The sequence below is a fragment of the Harpia harpyja genome, chromosome 6, assembly GCF_026419915.1.
Source record: "Harpia harpyja isolate bHarHar1 chromosome 6, bHarHar1 primary haplotype, whole genome shotgun sequence".
NCBI lineage: Eukaryota > Metazoa > Chordata > Aves > Accipitriformes > Accipitridae > Harpia > Harpia harpyja.
The window spans coordinates 22,864,548-22,886,331 of record NC_068945.1 but is presented as its reverse complement, the minus strand read 5'-3'; the positions used below and the strand labels follow the sequence as shown (position 1 = coordinate 22,886,331).

Here is a 21,784-nt window from a genome sequence, read left to right as displayed (position 1 = left end):
GTACATAAATGAGAACTTCATGTAAACTTGAGTAGCAGATCCAAGTGTTCTGTGTACAGCTACAGTGGATTCTGTATATGGATTTGTAGAATGCTTAGCAAACTGTAATAATTTGCAAGTTAATTGAGAATTTTGTTAAATTTTAAACCAAAATTAGCATAGCACATTTGGGTTCTAATCTTCAAGGCATTAAAGTAATTAGTGCATCTTTATTTATCTCATCACATGAGAAGCTTCCTACTGATAGCCTCAGACTATGGTTGATTCTTAACTGCTCTAAATTTAGATTTTTTATTAAATGTACCAGCATTTAGATGTAACCATGAAGAATTTTCACCAAATATTTTCTCCACTACACTTTATCTGGATTCACTGTAAACAAGGACCCCAAATCACCCCAATTTGTCTTGCCTTCCAGTAGTACACAACCTTAGAATTTAAATGAAGTAGTTTTACTTAACAGGTTGAGCTGTTGGTAGTCTTTTGTTCTGATGTAATAACAAACATAGCACACATCATCACTGCAGGATTTTTCATTGCTTAGCCCAAATTCTCCAAACTTAGCCCAGACATCAGGACTGGGAATTCAGTGTTCAGTTTGACATCCCATCCCTTTTCCAAAGGATAGATTCTTTTCTGAATTGATTATTCCTGGCTAACGTGAGAATAAATTCTGAGAGTCAACAGTAGTTTTCATGAAATAACCCAATAGATAGCATTTCCAGGTACTGTTCGAGTTGGGGTTTACTTGCAAATGCAAGCGTGTGTAATTCTCTGGCTGGAGCCATGTCTTTGGGGATTTAAAGGTCTTTTCTCATCTTTCATTCATAGTTAATCAGCTTGGGAGTTAGACCTGTGATCTATATGCACTTGCCATTCCTGACTCTCCAGAGAGGCAACATGTCCTCAAATGTTTAATGACTTGTTCTTTAATGGCTTTGATCCTAATCAGTTGTCTGGCCATCCCAGAGAAAAGATGTCTTGGCTCATAGAAGACCTGTTGAAGATGCAGAAGCTGGATTATTTAATATCATACAAAATGGGGTCAAATATACTTTCTGTTCAGCTCACAATCTCTCTCTTGTATGTAACTGTGTGTAACTGTAGATATCACATTCAAAATTTTATTAGCACAGTATCGGTAGTACCAAGAGTTCAGGTCCTATTTCTAAGCTTTCACTGTGCCTATCACTTTCAGCCATAGAGGTCAATCAAGCACAACATAAAAGATCAGATGTGTGTCCAACCAAGAAGTATTTCTGTTGCTGTTCTCCTGAAATGCTATGGGTGAAGTTGCATGAGGTGGTAGAGTTATCTGTATTTTTGCTATCAAAGCCGGCAAGGTCTTACTCTGTAACCCTGCTCACCAGACTCTGGTGTTCAACACATGCTTTGGCCGATTTGATTCAACTCGTGGACCAGGCAGAAAACAGACCCTCCTCTAACACTAGTTCTCCACCAAGACAGCAATTTGAACAGCTTAAGGAAGGGATCACCGTGTGCTATAACTGACAAATGGTAAAACGAGCGCAGGTAGCCATCAGTGGGGAGCAAAAGAGAGATGGGAAACCCTTTGTGATGATGCAACGTGTTACGAGTGGTTTGACCTCTCTTTGTATTGGGACCTTACTTCTAAATGGTCTTATCAGCCCTTTGAATCTGTCGTAGAGAAAAATAATATAAGCAACCACTCGAAGATAAAAAAACCAGGTTGGTTATTTTCCAGTTAGGGAATTCTTCCGGAGGAACATTTGCGAACCTACATGCTATTCTGCTTTTTCTTGGAGCCTGGTGCCTCTGAGGTTCCTTCGCTGAAAAGGAATAGACCTACTTATAGCCTACGCTTGAGAATCAAGTGATAGGTACTGCTGAACAAAACAAAAACAACAGCTAGATTTACTATACCCCTTTTTTTTTCCTTTTGTGTAAGCATTAAAGTGTGGGAACCTTTCCTAACGTGATTGCAGCCATGCTCTTATCTTTTTCAGAAGATCCCAGGGTCATTCGGTGCTCGTTATTTTTATTCTCCACATTCAAAGCCTGGCCCTTCACCACCCAAATGATGCACAAGAGCACAGAAACAGTCTCATCACTGGCTTTCCTCATCGTTACTCTGATGTCCGACCGCTGGGGAACACACTTTACCTTCACAACCTGCCTCACCCAGAGCCTTGCCCTGGGGCTGTGATGGCCATACTGCTGTGAACCGGTGTGACCTGAAGCAGGACCGCGCTCGGCGGGCCCCCCTCGCCTCGCCGCGGCCTGGCAGGGGCGATTTGCAGAACCGACCACACAAGTTTGGAGAAAAGGACTGCGTTCATCCTTCAGGAGCAGCAGGCCACGCCGGCTTGGTCTGTGCGCTGCCGGGCCGCAGAGGCCGGAGGAGGCGGACGGGCCGCGGCCCGCCCCGGCCCCGCGCCTCCCGCCCTCCCTCGGACTACGTTTCCCACGAGGCATTGTGCTGGGAGAGGAGACGGCGCATGCGCAGGCCCACGGGCACGCCCCCCACTCCTCTGGGAGCGGAGGTTTTGTTTCCGGGCTGAGGTCAAGAGGCCGCGTACGGAGCCGCCGGGGGCTTCCGGGGTGCGGCGGGAGGCGGCTTGGCGGCTGCGGGGCCGCTCTCCGTCCCGCGGCCTCGGCCCCGCGGGTATGGACGAGGACGGGCTGCCCATTGTGGGCTCCGGCATTGACCTCACCAAGGTACGGGCTGCGCTCGCCCGGCGGCCCGGAGCTGTCCCGCTTCCTCCCCTGGCGGCGGCTGCGCTGGCCCTGGTGCTGGGCGAGCCCCTTCTCGCTCCGCTCCCCGGCCCGGCCCGGCCCGGCCCGGCGGTCGGGCGAGCCCCTCAACCCCCGCCGCGGCCTCGCCGGACCCCCTCCCTCCCCCTGCTCTGCTGCCGCGGGCGAGGACCGCCGCCTTCGTACCGGCGGCCGAGATCCCGCAGCGGGGCTGGGGGAGGGGGGGGGAGGCGGTTCGCCTTGTCTTAAGCTGGGTCTCCAGGAGCGCGGTCTTAATGTTTTCCAAAGGCGTTTTGCTACGTGTTCTGTGCTAGCCTGATATTTAAAGGCTAAGCCGTTTCAGTCTTAGAGCTGTGAGGCAAATCCCGAGCAAAGCTGCTTATTCGTGTCTTTTAATGATGCAAACCCATTTTTTTAGCTGTTTCTCAAATACAGAGCATAAAGGTGGGACAGTTCCAGTTGCCCCGATGATCCTTCCGTCCTCTGTGCTACCCCATGAATTTCTGATAAGGTCGTAAGCACTGTTTGACGGTTTTGGAACTACAGGGTTGAGCTTTAGCAAACCCTGCCATACAGGTGCACGGGCTGACAACTTGAGATAGTAGCAACAAAAGCCTCACAAAAAATCGGGATGTCTTAAGATTGGCAAAGTGTCGTGAACGGCTGCACTGACAAATGGAAGACCAGAGACGAGGTGAAGGCCAGAGAGTCACTGTATTCACAAACTATTGTTTGGTGCAGCTGAAGCTTGGCTGCAAATATTTTTCCTTGTAAATCCTTCACTTTAACCAATTACGATTCCATAGAGAAATTTCCTGTGTGAAGTTTAAGACTTAAAACAATTGTCCAAGGTAATGAACCCTGAGGCACTATAATTTTATACATAAACATTTGCGGGAATGATCCTGATTCCAGTCTTGTATAACAGTTTAAATAAAAATGCCAACTGTCTGTTACATTATGAGCACCAGACTTCTTTTTGACAAACATAACATTCTGCCTTTTGGTCTGAAAAGTATGTGTGCATCAGATCTGACTTGGAGGAGTGACGCTAAAGGGTTATTTAGGATAGTCTGGACTTGCAAATAAGGAAAAGTGTAGGTAGCCACTAAAGACTGAGACAGCAGTTTCACTGCTCTTTACTTTTGATTATAGTGTTGGTTGTAACTGAGTATTTGTATGGATGACCAAGTTTGCTTTTCCTTCTTAAGCTTCAGAAGGAAAGATTCTGATTTCCTCTCTGTGTTTTAAAAATTTTAACACTGATTTTCAGGAATGTTCACAATTTCATCTAAAAGTGTTTTCTTAAGTAAGATAACAGTCCTTTATTTACGTGGATCTTGTTGCCTTTTCTGTGTATCCCGCAACTTTTCAACTGTCATGTTAGTAGATTTTTAGCAAAAAAGCATTTGTATACATGTATACGTATATGTATATTAAAAATTTGTTTGTATATATGTGCATTCATAGCAAGCACACTTAAGACAGATTTCTAAAATAATTTCTTCTAAAACATTTGCATTTTTTAACAGGTCTTTGAATCCAAATGTGGGAATTGACAACTATGTATGATCTAATTTTCTTATATTATTTAATGCAGGTTCCTGCTATTCAGCAGAAAAGAACTGTAGCATTTCTAAACCAGTTTGTGGTTCACACAGTGCAGTTTCTCAACCGCTTTTCTACTGTTTGCGAAGAGGTATGTTTATTATTTTCCCAGCTGTCAATTTATACTATGAAAAAAAAACTAGAAATGAGAACTATTCACTTAAATATTTTTGATGCAATAATACTGGTAGCTTAAACCAAAAAAATTTAGTCTGCTTTCTGTTCAAGGTTTCTCTTGACTAAGTGCTTAAGACAGATTTTTTTCCCCAAGATAGCCACATGAACTGCTGATTATACCACACTTAATCTTGTTGCCTTAAACTTTTGTGTTTGGCACAGTCTTTGAACTTTTTGATACATGGAATTTGTTCTGAGCAGCTCCATCTGTGGATATTGTCATTTTGGAAGAAGGATACCATATTCCTATGGTGCTGAATCCACTTTGACAGTCAGTATCCCTCTCATCTGTGCATCAAAACTTGCTTTCAGATTTTACCACCTTTAATTTAAAAGGGTGATACACTAAGCTCTGAAGGTAAATAATTTTGATGCGGGGAAAGAAAAGACATTTTTGGCAAGTGATTAGTATGGAACATGAAGCAGTTAATTCTAGTGTCTTGTAAAAAAGAGAAAAATACAAATATTTAGTGTTAATAAGTTTTTGTGGTGACTTTAGTGTCAATGGAAATATACCAGATTGACAGGACTAGAATTGTCCACTGAACAGGACAAGAGTGCTTCCTCCCTTGTAGAAAGGGAGTTTTCTACTGTGGCTTTGAGCTTAACCTTTTTGTCATTAGTGGGTCTTTTGTAACTGTTCGCTAGTTTATTCAACAAAGGCTACTATACAGCCCTAGCCAGCAGGGCTAGGGCAGCAGTCAAATCCAATTAAACTAAGCCATGTAATCTGAGAAATTCTGTTATTTGTTAGTAAAGTTTAGAGCCAGACCCGTGACAAGTATAAAATTTGGCTACCACATCAACATATGGAGCTTCAGAGGAAAAAATGTAATTTTTTTCTAGTTTTTTAAACTTATTGTAACTTGATACATGGGACAGTGTAACTGCCTGGTGATGCTGTTGTCAGTTGTCCAGAACTCAGTTGTCACATGATCTCAATATTACCTCTTACATAGGCACTATGGAAATCAGAACACATATATTTAAAGCCATCTTGAGCACGCAGCAATGCTGTGAAGTCTACTTAATAAAACAGTTATTAGTTAACCTAAACATGTTGTTACCCAACAGACTAAATAGTTGCTTTGTAAACTCCTTGAAAAGTTTTTTGTATTTATGAAGTATAGAAGTGTTTTTAATGTGAAAGTTCCCAGTGTAAATCAACAGAAGCCAAGAAATTCAAAATTAGGGCTGACACCATCCTTAACTCTAAATTTCTTGGCTCTTGTCTAGTCAAACTGACCCATAAAGTTATATAACCGTCTTTTGTACATCTTTGCTCCTCTTTCCCCAGCTACATGTAGGGCACATAGTTCCTTTCAATAGGAACTAACTCCTCTTCACGAACAAAGAACCATCTGTAAACAAGTCAGTGCACTATCCAAAAAGACTAGCTCCTGTCAGTCTCTTTTTACTTTTTCTAGCATATTGGCAGAACTGCCATTTTCTTAGGGTGTTAAAGTTCTGCTTCAGAGCCAGGCAGAATCTTGCCAACGTGCCAGAAAGCTGTCAGAGTGGTACATATCTGCCAGCCAGTGTGCTAGCCAACTTCACTTGGACAGGTCTGGTGGAGTATGGTAGTGATTAGTTAAAAGAGTGACAGTTCTTATAGAGTAATTTAGAAAAACTTAAGTTGTATTTAAAAAAAAAAAAAGGTGTCAAAATGTGATTGAGGTGCACCTGGAGCATATAAAGCTTCTGGTTAGTTCTGGTTCACTGTGCATTTTGACTGTATAGGACTTTCAATCACCTGCTGTATTCTTTATCAGATTTTTCTACTTGTATTTGCTCAGTTACATACACACACATCACATCTTCCACATTTGGAAGAAGCTTTGAAGAAAGGTGTTTTGGTAACTGTGAGAGTACAATATGTCTACCATTATTCTCCAGTTGCCCAAAGTAATACCCTATTTACTTTGGCTTTCTTTTGTACATAGTCTGTCTTCATTTCTGTCAGTCATTATTTGGGAAAACTAACTGCCTAGTAAAATTATTTAAAAATTGAACCACTGTAGCTACTGTACTAAAAAGGAATGTCATTGCTTCATTAATTTCATAATGTTATCATCTCATTTACACTCTACTCTGCCTTCAGCAGGTAGAAGACAAAAGTGATTTTGTTTAGCTAGATCTGAACTGGTTTATAGGTACAAGTGCCTAGGGGAGTGTTTTTACGTCCTAATTGTTTTCTATTCTAGAAATTGTCAGCGCTGTCTCTCCGTATCCAACAAATTGAAACAACACTCAATATTTTGGATGCAAAGGTTTGTATGTGTACAGACTTTGTCTTCTAACAGTGACAGCCTCCTACATACATGAACTAGCTTCCTTTTCATAGCCTGAATTGAGCAAATAAGTTTTCATAATGATTTGAAGGAGTTAATGCAAACTGCTCACACGGCAAATTCTCTCTTCGCATGCCTTGCCACTTATATTGTGTAATGTTTGAACATGTAGTTGATATGGAAGAAAGGAACCAACAGCACGTAGAGGAAATGTTGGTTTTGTCTCTGTTAAGCATACTGAACAGGAAAGGAGCACTTGGATCTTGAAAAGGCAACTAAACTATATGGCAGATTACTTGTGTTGATTTTATTGCAATGTTTGGTTTTAAGAAAATGGAGAGGAGTTTTCCGATATTAAAACATGCAACTTGTGTTGCAGGGTTGCAGTACGAAATTGCATTTGCTGTGCAAACTGTAATAAGAAATTTTTGCCCCCTTTGTAAAGCAAAAGTATCTTTGTGTTACCAGACTGTAAGGATTTCAACTGGTATAAGTAGCTAGATAGATGCCTTGTAAGCCTTTGGATATTGAAACGTGACCTGAATTGGATCTAAGCTAACACAAATGCATCTGATGTATCTTCTTTAGCTAAAATGACAAAAGGATATAATCTATAGTCATATATTATCATTTAATTTGCTAAAAGAAAAAAAAAAATCCCCAAACCAAAAAACCACCCACTGCAGAGTTTTAACCAATCCTTCTTTCAATAATGATGGAAGCAATTTCGCTTGGTTTTTCTGGGAGGAGGGGTAGGACATTTTGAAACCATTCATTAAGATCTTTGTGAAAAAAATACTGTAGTAGTACAAACAATGCTTACTAACTCTTACTGATTTCAAAATATTTAGGAATGATCAGTATTGATAATTCTTGCAGAATTCTTCATAATCATGTTAAATAGAATTTCCTTCAAATAGATATGTGGTGTATTTAATATGCACTCTCAGCATCTCCTTAAAAAAGAGTGAAAGATGTAGAAAATGGCAAAATCTGTAACCAGTCGCCTATCTGTTAGGTAATAGAGCTGTTCTTGTAATGATTTCTTCACTGTAGAGGAAGTAGCAGAGAAGATGGCATGGCTCTTGTGTGGTTGATAAGTGCAGCAGCAAAATGCTGGGAAGGTGTCAAAGCCTTTCCTGCACTGCAACCCTGTGTTAACAGTGAAAGCTCCAATGCAGTGTTTTGGGGGTTTTGTTGTAGAAGCCACCTGGTTAGAAAAGTCTTTTTTTTTTTTGCCAATCAAAATACCAAAACTAGTGATAAAAAGTTATGATTTTACTAATGTGAAACCTACCTGGGGAATATATGGTAAGCAGCATACTGCAGATTTTATTGTACACATAGACTTATGATAGGCTCATTGCTTATTTGATGATGTTTTGTGCATTCAGTTAGCCTCTATTCCTGGCCTAGAAGATGTCAAATTTGAAGTGTCCAGTGCAAATATGAACAGTGTTACAAATGGTCCTGTGGGACAAACTACTACAGATCAACAGACAGCTGTATCACCTCAGTCTGGAGTAAGTAATGAAGCATAACTAATACATTGAAGGAATATACCTCTCCGCGTCAAGTTTCTAGTCTCATTTGAAATAGATGGAAGAAGAAAGTCTATTGGAAGAGAGCAATCAACTGTAAAGATCTAAACCTACGTTTTTCACTAATGAAATTGTTTTAATGAATGTCTTAAAACAAAAAAGGGTATTCCCTTTCTTGAATATGTGGCTTAAGTAATTAGAACTAACTCAAATCTGATGGTAGATGCCTCCTTGCTCTTCTTCAATCACACTAAAATATGAACATGAATTACATCAGGGGACTGGGAAGGTCATGAATGAAAATAACAGTTTGAAACACATAATTCCAATTCTTTTCTCCTTCCTTTAGAATGTGAGCTTTCAGCTCAAATTGGAGTTTCTAGCATACTTTATTTTAAAGAGATTATTACAGTGAATGTTTTCTATATATTATCATCTATGTACAGAAAATGCCAGCTTATTGTAAGTGAATAACATTAAGATCCTATCCCTGCAATTAATTTTTTGTTGTTTGGTTTTTTGTGTGTGTGTGTTTGGTTGGTTTTTTTAACCCAGACTTAAATCCTGTCATCACCACTTCACTAAGTGAGGCTTTCTGGCTCATTTGTGGATGGAATTCTTTCCCTGGTTTCCTATTATATTTTCTTTTCTTGGAATCTCCAATTCCAATCTCTGCTCGTTCTCTTATTTGGTGGAAGTTGCTGTGGAGCAGCAATAGCTGGAGTAGTCTGCTGCTTTTCCCTGCCTGTTAAAGATTGTAACTTAATTTGCAGCCAGCAACATGGGAAACAGAATGGACAGTTAGCATTGCGTGCTTCAGTCGTGTTAGAGAATGACTCCCTGTTATTTTGTTTTCTTTAAAATGTTCCTCCTTGCAGATGTTAAAGTAGGGACAGATATTCCTGAAAGGAGATTTCCAATGCTACTTTCAAATGGTTAGTTTAATAGCAAATATGCAGTTTTCTGTTGTCCTTTAAATAGTACTATAGCTTCATGTAATTTTTCTTTTTTATAAATTAATTACTCTCAAGAATTTTTTTATTTTGTTATGTTATCCTTTTGGTTAATGGTTTATACTAAAACCTATAGTTTAAAAGTTATATGATCTGTAGGAAACATTTGTCAGGGAATCAAATAAATGTTTTGAGGAAAAAATGCATTGGACCACTACAGGAGATATATAGATATAATCCTTAAAAAAAATTTTTTTTTATAAAGTGAGCATTTAAATTTAGTTCTGTTTTATTCATTAAATACAACAAACTTAACAGGGCTATTAAAGGCTTTTTTTTTTCCACATACTGTGCAATAATTTAAAATTGTGACTAAAAGTAGGAAGTCTCACTTGTGACAGCGAATAACGAAAGAGCTGGGTTTTGTGTATTCATACATCTTGGAAATCTCTCATACTATGAGTGTAAATCAGAATAATCTTGATGAGGAAGTGTTGTGCTTTACTCTCAAATTACAAATTTTATTGATTGAAATCTCTACATGCTTCTGGTCTGCATACCTAACCATTAAAGTGTTATCTTCTTTGTATGCAGCAGAACAATATACATGAAGAAGGGTTACAGAAAACAGAGGTAGTAACAGAAAATGTCAGAACTGTGGCCAAGGATCCAAGATATGCCAGATATCTCAAAATGGTACAAGTGGTAAGTCAGTTCTCTTATCATTCTTTGGGTACTCCATTATTTTTAGGTGGAACGTCACACACCGCTGTAAGTGAACATTACGTGTCTGAAGATATATATTGCAACAGTAATCTTTAAGCTAGGAAAACATCACAATATTTCTAGCACATCTCTAATAAATGAGCTTCAGCTTTGTACAAAATTCTGCCAATATACTTGTCAACTGAAGGTGTGAAGATGTGTAAATGCAGAGTGGTATTAGCTGGACTCACAGAAGATGCCACTGAAAGTGTAGTTATTCTGGCAGAATTGTTGTCATTCCCTACACACAGACATGATCACAGTTTGGTTTTGCTGTAAGGTACAAAATACAGCTTTGCTAGTATAGTCCAGAGCAGGAATATTTGATATTTCTGTAGCATTCAAAATAGAGACACAAGAATTGCTTCACTACTTAGTTCCACTTCAGTTTTCTGTTATTCATGATGCAGGTTTTGTTTACCTCTCTATCTGTGGGCTGTTCTACAGATAAATAGGAAATAAATGAATGTAATCTCAATATTTACATGTGTGAAAACGAATGAAGGGAGTGAAAAGGTGAATGGGACATTTTTTAAGAGCTCTTATTTTCACGTCCACAAAATTAAAAATGAGATTGGAAACAAAGAAAAAAATCTGTCTTTATTTTCAAGCTGTCAGTGGAAATTTTCCTCTAAAATACATATTATAATTCTGGAAAATATGACTATGTCATAGTATTAGTAAAGTGTTGCTTATGTTAAAACTAACTTCATGGTTTCACTCCCTCTTCAGAGCAATTATTACAATTGGTGTGCTTGGTACTTTGGATGATGTTCCAGACCTTATTTTTCATTTGAATCACAAATTGACACTTTATGGGTAGCTTATTACAAACCATTTGGAAAACCTAGCAGTGGGGTAGTAGCAGAGAGTAGAATGCTATGTTAGTGTACTGATTTAATACCAGGCTTCAAAGTGGATGTGAAAGTGCTGGATGGTCTAATTACTTTGACTTTTTTTTGGTGACTGCTAGAGGAGTGAGATCTCACTTTCCACATTTATCCTTTGTACTGGCAGTTCCTGGTGACTCCTCTGCCAGTTGTAAATAGTGTCATAGGAAAGTCAAACTAACATACTACAAATTAATGTGTGTTTTTATATTTGCCAAACTTGTCTTCTTGTCCAGTCAAATATTTCAGTTCATGTTATTTATTTGCCCAAATTAAGCTTCTAGCTGAAGATTTGTTTGAACTGATCATTTATTTATTGCTCACAATATTTGTAGTATTTAAGAATTAACACCGTGAAGAAATACTTCTTTTACACTAAATATAGCTGTTCTGTGAAATAGTAACAAACTCATTTCAATGGAGTGCAGTTGAGCATACTAAATTCCTGTTTTTTAAAATATACAATATATTGTTGTATATACATACTATATATATTGTTGTCTATCCTATTTGCTATAATAAATGTTCAGAACACTTCTATTGACGGTGTGAGAGGAGCAGTCCACGATTTCAGATAAACTTCATGTTTAAAGTACAAATACTCTTACTTGATTCTAAACACCAAACATGACTGCATAGATGCCAAGATACTGACTGGCCTGATACAGACTGATCCTTGCTTTAAAGGACTGAAATAAAAACCAAACATGGAGAGCGCACTGATCATCAGGAATTGCCAACACTGATGGTTATGTGACCTCCTTCTGCACTATGGAGAACCAAAACGTATTTTGCAGCAAGATTGCTACTTGCACTGTGGCTTCTCCAGGACCTGCACACTTCCCGAGCCACAGGACCAGGCTGGGAGCAGGGCTGGGGTATACTGTGTTGAATGTGTAGTGATTTGGATTATTTCAAATCTTAAATGGGCAGAGACAAATGCAATGGAAATTTACTATTGGCTCCTATGTTAGAAAAGTACACCTGTGCCGTTTCAGTGGACCTGTATGCTCAATGTAGAATCATAGAATCATACCATGGTTTGGGTTGGAAGGGACCTTTAATGATCATCTAGTTCCAACCCCCCTGCCATGGGCAGGGACACCTTCCACTAGACCAGGTTGCTCAAAGCCCCATCCAGCCTGGCCTTGAACACTTCCAGGGATGGGGCATCCACAACTTCTCTGGGTAAGCTGTTCTACTGCCGTACCACCCTCACAGTGAAGAACTCCCTCCTTACATCTAATCTAAATCTACCCCCTTTCAGTGTAAAGCCATTACCCCTTGCCCTGTCGCTACAAGCCCTTGTAAAAAGTCCCTCTCTGGCTTTCTTGTAGGCCCCCTTTAGGTACTGGAAGGCTGCTATAAGGTCTCCCTGGAGCCTTCTCTTCTCCAGGCTGAACAACCCCAACTCTCTCAGCCTGTCTTCATAGGAGAGGTGCTCCAGCCCTCTGATCATCTTGGTGGCCCTCCTCCGGACTCACTCGAACAGGTCCGTGTCCTTCTTATGTTGGGGGCCCCAGAGCTGAACGCAGTACTGCAGGTGGGGTCTCACGAGAGGGGAGCAGAGGGGGAGAATCCCCTCCCTCGACCTGCTGGTCACGCTTCTTTTGATGCAGCCTGGGATACAGTTGGCTTTCTGGGCTGCAAGTGCACATTGCCAGGTCCTGTTAAGCTTCTCGTCAACTAACACCCCCAAGTCCTTCTCCACAGGGCTGCTCTCAATCCATTTTCCACCCAGCCTGTACTTGTGCTTGGGATTGCTCAACGGTGTAGTTATTGTTTAGATTTAAAATAGTTGTCTGTTTTATTTTAGTAAGATTTAGGGTCACAGCAGTATCAGCCTCTGATTTCCAGAGTAAAACTTATGAAAGTATGAAAGATAAAGTAATTGAATGCTCTAATTGTATTATAAACATATATAGGTACAATATTACTTGTTTTCCTTCAGGAAAAAAATGCACTTTAAAGGGTATTTTGATTAAACTTCAGATTAGTTTTGTAAATCTATGATATATGAGGGTACTGAGAGGTTTTTTTCTTACATATTTTGATGCATACAATTTTGGAATAAAATGCTTCTCCAAGTGTGAACTTAAAAGCATAACCGTTTCCAATCCATTCTTAGAAGTTCATATACTGAGCTCCCTTTCATTGGAAAGCAAATACGAATTCTGCTTTGCCTGATCTGTCTCAATCTTGTTTTCACTTGGTTTGAAATGACGCATAAACACTTCATCAGTGACTTTTGAGCTGGAGAAAGGAACCCTAAGAGCAGTCAAGCGAGGGAAAAAACATTAGACAGTATGAGACGGTGTATAGACACTCAATCCCTGGTGTGCAAATCTACACTAGAATAAGCGAATATTTTAAACTGTCATGAAATACTCAAATACTTTCCCCTTTGCAATGTACATTAGCTGTGAATTACTGAGAAATTCTTTATTACAAGCTAATACTTTGCAACTATTTGAGTCACGTTTTTGCCAATATGCCTAATAGATTGCTAAAACAATGTACCTGTCTGTGTGCTATTCCAGAATCTTCATGCACGAGTCTTGATTGTGATTCTTACTGTGAAACTGCACAAGGAAAACACAGTTAAGACAGCTAGCTTAGCTCTCACTTTGCCAGGTTATCTACTGCAACTGTCACTAGTACCGCATGCTTCTCTGGAACTTTAGTCATGGCTGCCCTTTATTTTATCACTATTTTACTTACTTTGGACAAAAGATATTTGTCCTGTGCCAAAAGAATCCTACACTACTTTTCATTTAGGTTGCGAGGCCTCTCCTGACTTTCCTAGACCACCAGTAGCTTTGTCCCTTGGAAATCAGAAATTGTCCCCTCTTTTTTTTTTTTTTTTGCCTCCTATCTTGGCATGCAGTGGTCCAGGTGGTTTTTTCTGATGGTTTGCAACAGGGGATGGCAAAGCAACAAATTGTCTGAGCAACTCTAGTGGAAACATAGGAGCAGTTTGTTGGAACGTATCTCGTAAGACGACGTGGGTCAAAGTGTTCTTGGGTACGCGATCCAAGATGAGGGCATGTTTAGGTGTTGCTGAATAAAATAAAGTGTAGAAACTGTGGAGGGACTTGCAGTGAAAGGAAGGAATGTTTTTAACATGTACATAGTTGGCTAAAATCTGTCTAGAAGTCATAGAAGATTCAAGCCTGACTGTACAAGAACTTGTATTCGTAGGAATCACTTTTAAATTGTGCTTCTGTTCTCATGTCCTGTTTGCCTTTTTCTGCATGCTTTTTAAATACTTTTCCAATTTTTAGCACTGCCTTAAGGTATCCTTCCGGAGCAGCAGCAGATGCACTTTCCTGGTTTTCCTCCCTCTTTGGCTATACCTTCAGTGCGTCCGAGTCTTCATCTTTCTAGCACAACTGTTCTCTGCTGTCTTTGTGCTACTTTGTGCTTTCTTCACATTTTTATCCATACACATAACTTAAGCTTCCTGGTTTTGTCTGCATGAATTGCAGATATATCTGTCCATTCCTGATTCCGTACGTGCAACTTTCTGTAGATGTTTTGTCTTAAATGTAAGAAGGATTAAAGGGCCTTTGATCTCAGTCATTTCTCGCTTTCTAGGTTCATACTGATGACAACTGAGATTATCATTCCATGCTCTTGTTCAACAAGTGACATGCATAAATTTGTATGAAAATGTAGCCTAAAAGAACCTATGGAACTTAGTTCATCTGTTTGCGTCCAGTAGTTTGATATTGCTCTTCCTCCTCTTACACAGGGTGTTCCTGTAATGGCAATACGAAACAAAATGATTTCTGAAGGGCTAAATCCAGATCTTCTCGAGTAAGTAATTCGTAACTTTCGGTAGGGTTGGAATGCAACCATGTGCTTAAAAAACTTGGGAAAAAGTGTTCTTAGAAAAGGTTGTGAATCTAAGTTATCAGCATTAAAACAGGTTTTGAAGTCTTCTGTGAAAGGCTTTTTTAGCATTTTATAGGTCTGAAGAGGGCCATTAGTACCAAAGGAAGAGGAATGCAATCTCAGGTGTGAGCTGTCTTCTCAGTATTGTCTAGTCCAAGGCAAGGCCCAGGAAATACAGAGACTAGAATATAAATGGGTAGGTATTACACCCTCCCAAACAGAAAGCTGCAGGACTTTACCATTCAGACTTGAGAGGAAATGGAAGGACTTGTTCCAAGCCAAGCAGAGGTGGTGCAGTTCAAGGAAAAGGATAGAGCAATGATGACAAGGTAACATTTGACAATGAGCATTCAGCGATGAGAAATCAAATAATACATCAGTAGCCATTTTCACTGTACTGTTAAGAGTATGAGGTTTTTCCCAGATAGATACTTTCTTTCAACACTTCAATAACAACATGTCATCACTGTAGAGTAAAAACAGCAAACTCTATTTTATTTTGCTGGATGCATGAGGGACAACACATGCTTCCAGATTCCCTCAGTAGATGGAGTGTACAACTTGACTTCAACATTGACAGTGTAAATTGAAGTCAGCAGTTCAAAATTGTGACTGTTGATTGAGCTACCCTGATGTGAAGACTACTAAGAATAGATACTTATTTTCAGAGCTATTTGTCTGGCCATAAGCATGAATTTTAGGCTTATTTTACATTTGACATGTAATTTCATTTTACTGTACTATTTCACAGAATTTGTTAAACTGGTGAAATATTAACTTCCATTCTTACATTGTAGCCACTAAACTGTGTGAAACGCTTTTGCATCCTCTCCAAAACTGTCAGTGTATTAGAAAGTTCGCTTGTCCTTTCCAGTGAAGTCTTTTTACATTTTGGAAAGGCTTATTCTGAAACTAGCCACTTGTTTAATAAAATAAATAAAAATATAGGAAAACTGAAGTATCGGTCATATGTTGAGTCGCTTTATTTCCCAGCTACTTCCTGGTGTCTAAATAAGCCTAAAGTAGTTACTCCTTATTCCATATTTTTACTGATCAAATGAGAAATAAGAAAAAGAACACAAGTAAGAACCTGTGCAAGTCTGAGACAGGTTTATCAAACATGGGTTTACTATATGTGTGTTAAAAGTGTTGTATTTTTTACTCTGCATTTCTGGTCCATACCGTTCTGTAAATGCTGCTATTTCTTTATGTTTAGATGGATTTTTATAGTAGATAAAAATAAGATAATACGTTAAAATTTCAAAAGCTTTTTAAAAAAGTACCTGCTTTTGGATTGTCTTTTGGGTCTTTGGGTAACCTGCTTTTGGGTTAAGACAGAAACGTTATTACTGTGCATTTGGGCTCATGGAATATGTTTGGGGTTTGGTCTCAAAGTCCATCTTCAAAGATTCTGTGCAATAGTAATGCTTAGGCAGATTTTCTTTAAAATGTTATTGGTTTGAAAACTGTATAGCAAATCTGCCTGGTTAAAGAAAGCTAAATATTTGCCAAGGTGCATAATGCATAATATTTTGAGGAGTCAGGGGTGACCTTTTAAATTTCTTGCTTTCTTGTCTCAATATCACAGACTTTTTATATATATATATATATATATGTATATATATATATTGCCATTCACACCACATTTCTTGGGTCTTCAGGTTCCTTAGGCCTGCTCACTCAGTCCCAGTGAAGATCAGGAAAATGTGCATGTTGCTGTATGCTTAGGCACTTACTGCAGACTCTCCCAGCTATTTGCCAGTGACTGAGCGTGGGGTTTTTGTGGCTGCAGAGATGCTAATTCTAATAATATGGAGTTGTTTATACTCTCTTCCTTCATCTGTTTTACTTCTGTTACCACTCCTTTCTCAACTTTTTACAGAGTTTGATGCTCCCAATTTATCTATTTTTAACTTTGTTTCTTATCCTTCCTCTCTTGCCTGTCTACAATTCCAGGAGAGTTTGTCCTGCTCTCATAAACTAAAGGAACTCATTGCCATCTTCCAGGAGAGTTTGTCCTGCTCTCATAAACTAAAGGAACTCATTGCCATCTTCCTCTCCTTACTAGGGGAGAGTTTTTGCACTGGTCTCTCCAGATCACATGTCTTTGCACAGCTCTTCTGTTTTGTCATTGCCACAGCAACAAGGAATAATATTGTGAAGTGTTATTTGCATGAGAAAGTAAACGCTTTCTTAATTTATTTTAGAGGTGTGCAGGGGGGAGGGAGAGGGCTGTCTTACGGTTCTTTAATGCACTTCTCATTTTTGCACCCAAAATGTTTAGAAACACTTTAAAGGTACCCTAAGGATTTCCAACAGAGGAATTATAATAAACAGAACTAAAGTTGGAAGAGAAATTCTGTGGCATGACACACAGGGGTAGCCCCAAGATAAATAACAATGGGACGAATAATACAATTGTTGGCTTAGTTTAAAATGTAATGTTTTATGAAAGAGAGCAGTTAACTATCATACAAGAAGCTAGTTTCTGTGAAGATCATTCTTCCCCTTCCCCAAGTATAATTGCATGTATATTTTCCACCTTGGTTTCAGAATTTACCAGGCTCAGTCTTGCTTGTATGGTCAAACTCATTACATACTTAGGAGGGAGACTCGAGGGAGAGCCAGCACCTTCAGTCAGTAGTGTTAGTTAGTCTTTAGATGGCTTGTTTCTCTCCCCTTCATTCCCAGTAGATTCCCTGAGCAAATGTTTCAACACATTAAGATCCATCTTGAATATTCTCTTCAAAACTAAATACAAGAGGTCTGATCATTTATAGTCAATAAAAATCCCATGGCTGCTCTTGCATGTCAAATTTAACCCAATGTTCTAGCCAAATTCCACTCTGAGTAATTCTTTTTTGCTTCTCTAAATTATCCCTGCAGTTTTAGTTGGATACAATATTGTTCATTTCCTGTCTTATTTTTTTCATGTACTATTTACACTGCTTAATGGTGTACAGCATGTTCCTTTCAGCCCTAGAACCTCTGAAGACTGAAAAAAAATTGAATTAATCAGTATTGCCTGCTTTCAACTCCTTCTACAAGTGTTTGCCACTTCTTAGTGATCTGTCATTATTTCCAATAACTTCAAAGGTGCGCATTCAAACCAATGTCTACAGAGTTTTGATGTCCAGTGAATTACAGTTTCTAGTGTTTATCTTTCAGTTGTAAGTGGAGCAATACCAATAAGGTGTGAGTTTGTAAACCATAAACAGTTAATCTGTTAAGTGTTGTGGAAATAAAGTGCATGCAATTGTAGTTAAAGGACATTAGCACTACATGCTAAATTGCTTGTGTTCTCAGCCACTTTCTAGGATTTACAATAGAACATTTTTGTTGCCTGCAGGACCCCAGATGCCCCTGTGCCTGCCTGGGGAGATGATGGGAAAGCAGAGGACAGTTCTGATAGTGAATCTTCATTTAGTGACTGAAGAGACTGATTTTGGCCTTTGGAAACCTCTGTCTTCGGAGCTTTAGCAGACAATGGTTTTGCGTTGGTCACGTGGGTGACGTGTTTATCTGACAGCATTTTTAAGAGCTACAATCCTCCATGTTCTCTACCAGAAAGTTTGAACAGGCAGCGTGTTTCAGCCTGAACCTTTCCAGGATGAAAATTAATCGTGAGATCCTTGCAATTTTTATGCTGCATCATTTCAGATTCCTTTTTGATTCTTCTGAAACTACTTTGTAAAACTAAAAATTCCACACCTCTAAACCTCCAGGCCTTTAAGACTGCATTCTGGTCATTACTGCATTTTCTATGTAACACAATTAACCTAAGTTGCCTTCTTTCTGTCCCATAACTTACAGGTAAAGTAACTTTTCAAAATGAAATTGTTTCATTGATGATCTGTATTTTTTTTCTAATATACTATATTCTCAAGTGACACAAGAATTTCATAGAAGTCAGCTATCTTATGGTGATTGCAAATCAGTGATACTCTGAGAGAAACTAAAATACAAGTGAGAAATATATTAAAACCCAATCTGAATCTATTTTCAAAGTATATACTGCTATTCAATGTCACATTAGAGTCCATACAAAGTTGTTAAAGAAATTCCTGCTCTGTAGAAGAGTTGATTTATCAAATTCAGGTTACAGTGGTGTAGAAAGCTACAGACATTGCAAGATTGGTTTGAAAATGACACTGTGAAAGAAGCAAGTGACTGGGAGATTATTAATGGAATACCAGATTCTCACTACTTGTTCACTGTCACATGGGTCAGTAGAAACCACTTTCTGACTGCTGCTGGGCTTATTCAAAAGGAGCTGTGGCTGAGCAGTTTGCATAGGATAAGAAATCACCTCCAAGTTGGTGCCTTTGCTGATAATTTCAGCAAAGAAGCCAAAATTCAGTTTGTGTAATGATAAAACTACCTTGCTACCTCTTGAGGTGTGTGTTAGGGAACAATATAAAGAAATCCACTTGGAGCCTGACTGGCCCTGAAGACTTCCCTCCAAATTACTTAATCTACTCCATGAGTCAAAAATGACATTTCATTAGAGAATCTTCTTTAATACAATTTGTTCCACATGAAATTCTTCACAATCTATTTGAATTCCCCAGATTATTGTGATTATACTAGAATGCTGTGGGCCAGGCAATCATCCACTTCCTGGTATTTCACATTGTTCATGAGACCAAGAAAAGACTAAAACTGAAGTTGTAAGTATATAAATTTGTTAGCTTTTATGACCGAGTCATTACCTTCTCTCTTAGTTATTTACGCCACTTCAGTAGGTTAGCTGCTTTTTTTTCTGTAACCTAAGCATGGCTCCCATTTCAGTCTAGCAGACATACTTAAGCTTTTCATAACCTGTAAATCAGAGTAATGCCTGAATTCCTACGAAAGCATATATACACTAGAGAATGTCTAGAGATGGCATTTCAATGATGAGTTAATTATTATTGAACATTTAAACAAAAATATTCAATAGTTAACACTTGGTAAAACTCGACAAATATTAAGATATTAGCAATAAGTATTTCAAAAGTAGATGTTATAATGTTATTTCAGAAAGCATATATTAAAACACTGGTGACTTTTTTAAATCTATATTTGAAAACTCATTGAAGCAATCTGTATAATTAAAGCTATGCTTTGTAAACCAAAGTTGTGGTTCTCTTTTATTCCCATATCTTGGTTTAAACAAGATAATGAAAATAATTCTGAAATGTCTGCAAATCGTGTTTCGCTAAAACCAGTTTGCTGAAGTTGCATCAATCTGCTAGCTGAAGGAGGAGAGTTTTGAAAACAGGGGTTTAGAGTTCAACATAAGCCATATTAGCAAACTGACTAGACAAGAACTGAACATCCCATAGCCACTATTCTAACAAGAAAATTTAAGAAAGACTGAAATTAATGAGGACTGTATGTTTGATAGTCTTGAACCGATATTAACCTATGTAAAGAAGTAGCATGATTTAAAGACTTGAGACATAGTAGTTAATTATTTTTTTAAAGAAATAAACAAGGTTACCAAAACACATTTAAGGAGGTGTGACTTCCATTGTTTTATCAGTTTGAAGAAACTTTTTGTGTTAATTTTAGTCTGAAAAACCTAAAATCAATTGTCTTTTACACCACTACAGATGTATTTTTACGTGGAATGAAAAATAAAGCCTCTAGCCTACTGTCACTTGTTAAAATGAGGGATAATTAATTGGTAATTACATATGTCACAGAATAACAATTATTTCATGAGTAGGCGTGGTGAATTTAATTGCTTAAGACTTGTGGGGTTTTTTCAGGGTAGCTGTTTACTTTGGAATAGTACAGCCTTGGTAGGCTTGGAGAAACGTTAAGAAAACTCTTGCCACTGTCTCCTCTCCCACTTGAGTGGTGGCACAATGCACAGTAAAAATCTAAGTGTCTAAACTGAGAGGAACTAGGGAAGAGAAGATAAAACCTTCCCTTTTTACCTTGGGTGCATCAGCAGCCATAGTACTTCCACTGCCTTCGGAACCTCTGACCACATTAAGCTCCTCTGTTCCTGCCAATGTCATCTGCAAAACACATCCCTGTACTCTTTGGTTGTAGCCAAATTCAATCATCTGAGATGTTTCAGCTTAGGACACATGCTGACACAAGAAGCTATTAAGTATAGGAAGGTTGGTTTGAGACTGAATTATGTCAGCTGTGCTAGTCCTCCTTGATCTACAGCAGTTTTCTAGTGAGATGGTGCTAACCCAGAAAGTTGGAAAGTCCTTAACCGCAAGCTAAATACTATAAGCAGATGATATTCCAACTTGCTCATTATTTGCCATCTGTTTTGGAATAGAAGATGGAGGGAGTATTTCAACTTGGCTGCACAGTAATCAGAAATACACAATATTTTCAAGGGAAGAAGTCCATTTTTAAGTGACTTTGATTTTTAAAAAGCTTCCAACAGCAAAGAACTTTTAAAAGATGCAATATACGTTAAGAGGTGTCAGTCGTACACATCTAATATACCCAAACTTTACATGGATTTAAGATCTTTATCCAGGTCAATATTACAATTTGTAGGCATGAGAACTATTTCAGCTCGTTGCTGGAATAACTGTTGAATGCATCTATTATTATGTACTAATAGTAAATTATGTACTCAATGTTTAAACAAACTTTTCTTTTTTTTACCCCATCACCACCTTCCTCATTTTGCAGGTGAACTGGAGTACAGAATGTATAAAGGTCAGTTTCTTAAAGATATTACAGGCATTTTAAATGCATGTAGGTGCCTTAAGACTAGATGCATATCTGTATTTATGTAAGTGAAACCTCAAATGACTGTCAAAGGCAAAAACAACATCTGGACATGATAATAACTTTACACTGAAGTCCTAGTTTCGCACTCTTAATCATTAATCTGTTTCCTCTCAACTCTCCTGTTCAGCTACATTTGAAAAGAAAATTGATGGTTCTTTTTCCAAGCTGGGTCT

At 38.5% G+C, this 21,784-nt stretch overlaps 1 protein-coding gene across 2 annotated transcripts; it reads left to right on the top strand.

Annotated features, from left to right (window-relative positions):
• The first annotated feature begins 2,541 nt into the window (after positions 1 to 2,541).
• On the top strand, positions 2,542 to 20,352 carry WASHC3 (WASH complex subunit 3). 2 transcript variants are annotated; one of them, XM_052790090.1, is made up of 7 exons: positions 2,542 to 2,700; positions 4,337 to 4,435; positions 6,726 to 6,791; positions 8,207 to 8,335; positions 9,904 to 10,011; positions 14,716 to 14,780; positions 18,208 to 20,352. In XM_052790090.1, the coding sequence occupies exons 1-7, from the start codon at positions 2,650 to 2,652 to the stop codon at positions 18,290 to 18,292; spliced, it is 603 nt and encodes a 200-aa protein (XP_052646050.1). In that variant the 5' UTR covers positions 2,542 to 2,649; the 3' UTR covers positions 18,293 to 20,352. The 2 variants fall into 2 exon arrangements, with proteins under 2 accessions (XP_052646050.1, XP_052646049.1); XM_052790089.1 differs by having other exon boundaries at positions 9,901 to 10,011.
• The last annotated feature ends 1,432 nt before the right edge of the window (positions 20,353 to 21,784 follow it).